This window comes from Saprolegnia parasitica (genome assembly GCF_000151545.1).
Source record: "Saprolegnia parasitica CBS 223.65 unplaced genomic scaffold supercont2.719, whole genome shotgun sequence".
Taxonomy (NCBI): domain Eukaryota; phylum Oomycota; class Saprolegniomycetes; order Saprolegniales; family Saprolegniaceae; genus Saprolegnia; species Saprolegnia parasitica.
In genome coordinates, this window is record NW_012157113.1 from 1,628 (window position 1) to 3,733 (window position 2,106).

General features: G+C 58.5%; 1 protein-coding gene across 1 annotated transcript; it reads left to right on the plus strand.

The window, feature by feature from the left end:
- On the plus strand, positions 1 to 818 carry SPRG_17683 (hypothetical protein; the record flags this gene model as incomplete). The annotated part of the gene is made up of 2 exons (XM_012357070.1): positions 1 to 16; positions 64 to 818. The coding sequence occupies 2 exons, from the start codon at positions 1 to 3 to the stop codon at positions 816 to 818; spliced, it is 771 nt and encodes a 256-aa protein (XP_012212460.1).
- Positions 819 to 2,106: the final 1,288 nt, after the last annotated feature.

Here is a 2,106-nt window from a genome sequence, read left to right on the forward strand (position 1 = left end):
ATGACGCATCCGTTGCGTTGTCATCCGTGCCGACACTTTCCATCGATGTCACCGACGCCCCAGGACCTGCCCGCGGCTTGTACCGGCTCCGAACAGCCCTGCAGATCTTTCGCTCGCTCACTCGCGACAGTGTGCGGCCGGCCACCTTCTTCGGTCATGCGCAGGAGACCATCGATCTTTACATCCGTGTCTGCCCTCGGGCCGGCAGCGAGTTACTTGGCCGCGCCACGACGCTGACCCTCAACAGCCAAGTCGCATACGAAAAGGCACTTCGGGAAGTCAATGCCTGGTGCTACCAAGCGACTGCGTACCTCGGCTTTGGGCGCGACGCCGTCGGCAGCACCGACGACTACGCGACCGACGTCTCCCATGTGATTAAGGCCATGTGTGAGGGCGGCGTGAGCGCGATGCAGTCGGTCGCGGTGGCCTTTCAGAGCTGTGCCCGCGACTTGAGCGCTTCGTCTGCAATTTTCCATCAGCTTGCTGCGATGCACGATTCGTCCGAAGCCATTCAACTGCGATCGCATCACTCGCCGCCTACGTTCTACGGCCGCGATGGAGATGACCCGGCCTTGGCACGAGCTCTGCGTACGCATGCGAACCGCATCGATGGCATTGATGGCGTCGTGCAGCGCATGCAGCAGGCAATCAAGCAACTGCAAGAGACTCAAGTCATTGCCCTCCTCGACGCGTTTCTGCGGCGCCCACTGGCCTTGCATCAACTGGATACGCGGACGATGAACGACCTCCTTTACGCCGCCGACAGCCTCGTCAACGAATGCCGCTTATTCATGAACGAATATGAACAGACAATTTAGTCCATCCACCATATATCTAACTTTTACACGCCGATACGGTGTCTTTACTCCTAGTGCACACAAACAGGTCCCGTGCGGGGTGAGCTGGTAGGAACTTTTGAATATATACTAGTAGTATGAACGTGTTTCGTGTTATCTTCGTTGTTACAAAGAGTTCGCATACGTATAAACTAGCATTCTTCATCTTCTTCATTCGTTCACTGGGCCGTGGCTGCGCAGGCGGCGGCGCGGGGTGCGTCTTGTTCCTCTGTAGTCGCCCGGGGGCGCTTGTGGCCGCGGGTGAGGCCCATGATGGCAAGCTCCGTAGATTCCTTCCAGGCTTTGCCGTCGGCGGCGAGCTACGCAGTTGGTTGAAGTCCTCGAGAGGCGCCAGCGACTGAGGCGGCGTCGATGATTGGAGGTCGCGGTGCAGGACGATCAGCAACGTGATCCTGGTGCGGCCTCAAAAACGGGGTGCATCGGGCGTGGCAAAGAAGCGGGCGGCGGCAATGTTGACAGGGACGTCTTCCTTCAGGCACAGCACGTGGCCCAGCATGCGCCAGTGTTGGCGGGCAACGATCGCGATCAGCGGGATCAGCGGGGCGCTGTCGTAGCCCTTGTAGAGCGCGACGTCGCCGAGCGTGTTCGGGTGAAAGATTCCTAGTAGACGGCGCAGCTGCCGGCGATGGAAGCTGTCAAGGCCCGCAAGGCTCGTTGGCGTCAGGGCCCGCGTGCAACAGTTGATCTTTTGAATGCGAAGAGTTGTTTACCAGTATTTGCGACGACGGCGCGTTGGCCTAGACAAAAGTGAACGCGCGACCTTCGCTGCGCTGCGGTGCGCAGACTTTTCCGGGCCAACGTGCCGTCGTCGCTTGCTGCACTCTTCAACGTGGCATCGCACCTAGGTCATCTGGGTCACGTAGTTCTTCCAGAGCCTCTTTGTTGCCTTCGTCATGAGTTGAGTTGGCCTTCGTCGATGGGGTCGCTGCGGCGGGTTGCGAACGCTTCGCGAATCTTGCCATCCTTCGGGTCTCTTGCCTCCTCTGCGCTTGCCGCGCCTGGAAGAGCTCCGCCTCGTACACCGTTTGTGGCTTCAACTGCTTCCCATGAGGCCCCATGTTATGGTACTATTAGAGGGCGTCCTTGCCATGACGGTCGTCTCCGCCCGCAGCTGTCAAAGCGCGGTGCGGGCTCTTTTAGGTGCGGCCGTGAGGGCGAATGTACCCTCATAAGTGCATCGTACTTAAATAATACAAAATCAAGTATAATGTCCCAAAATGGACAGCACTTAACGGGGAGAGAAATCGCA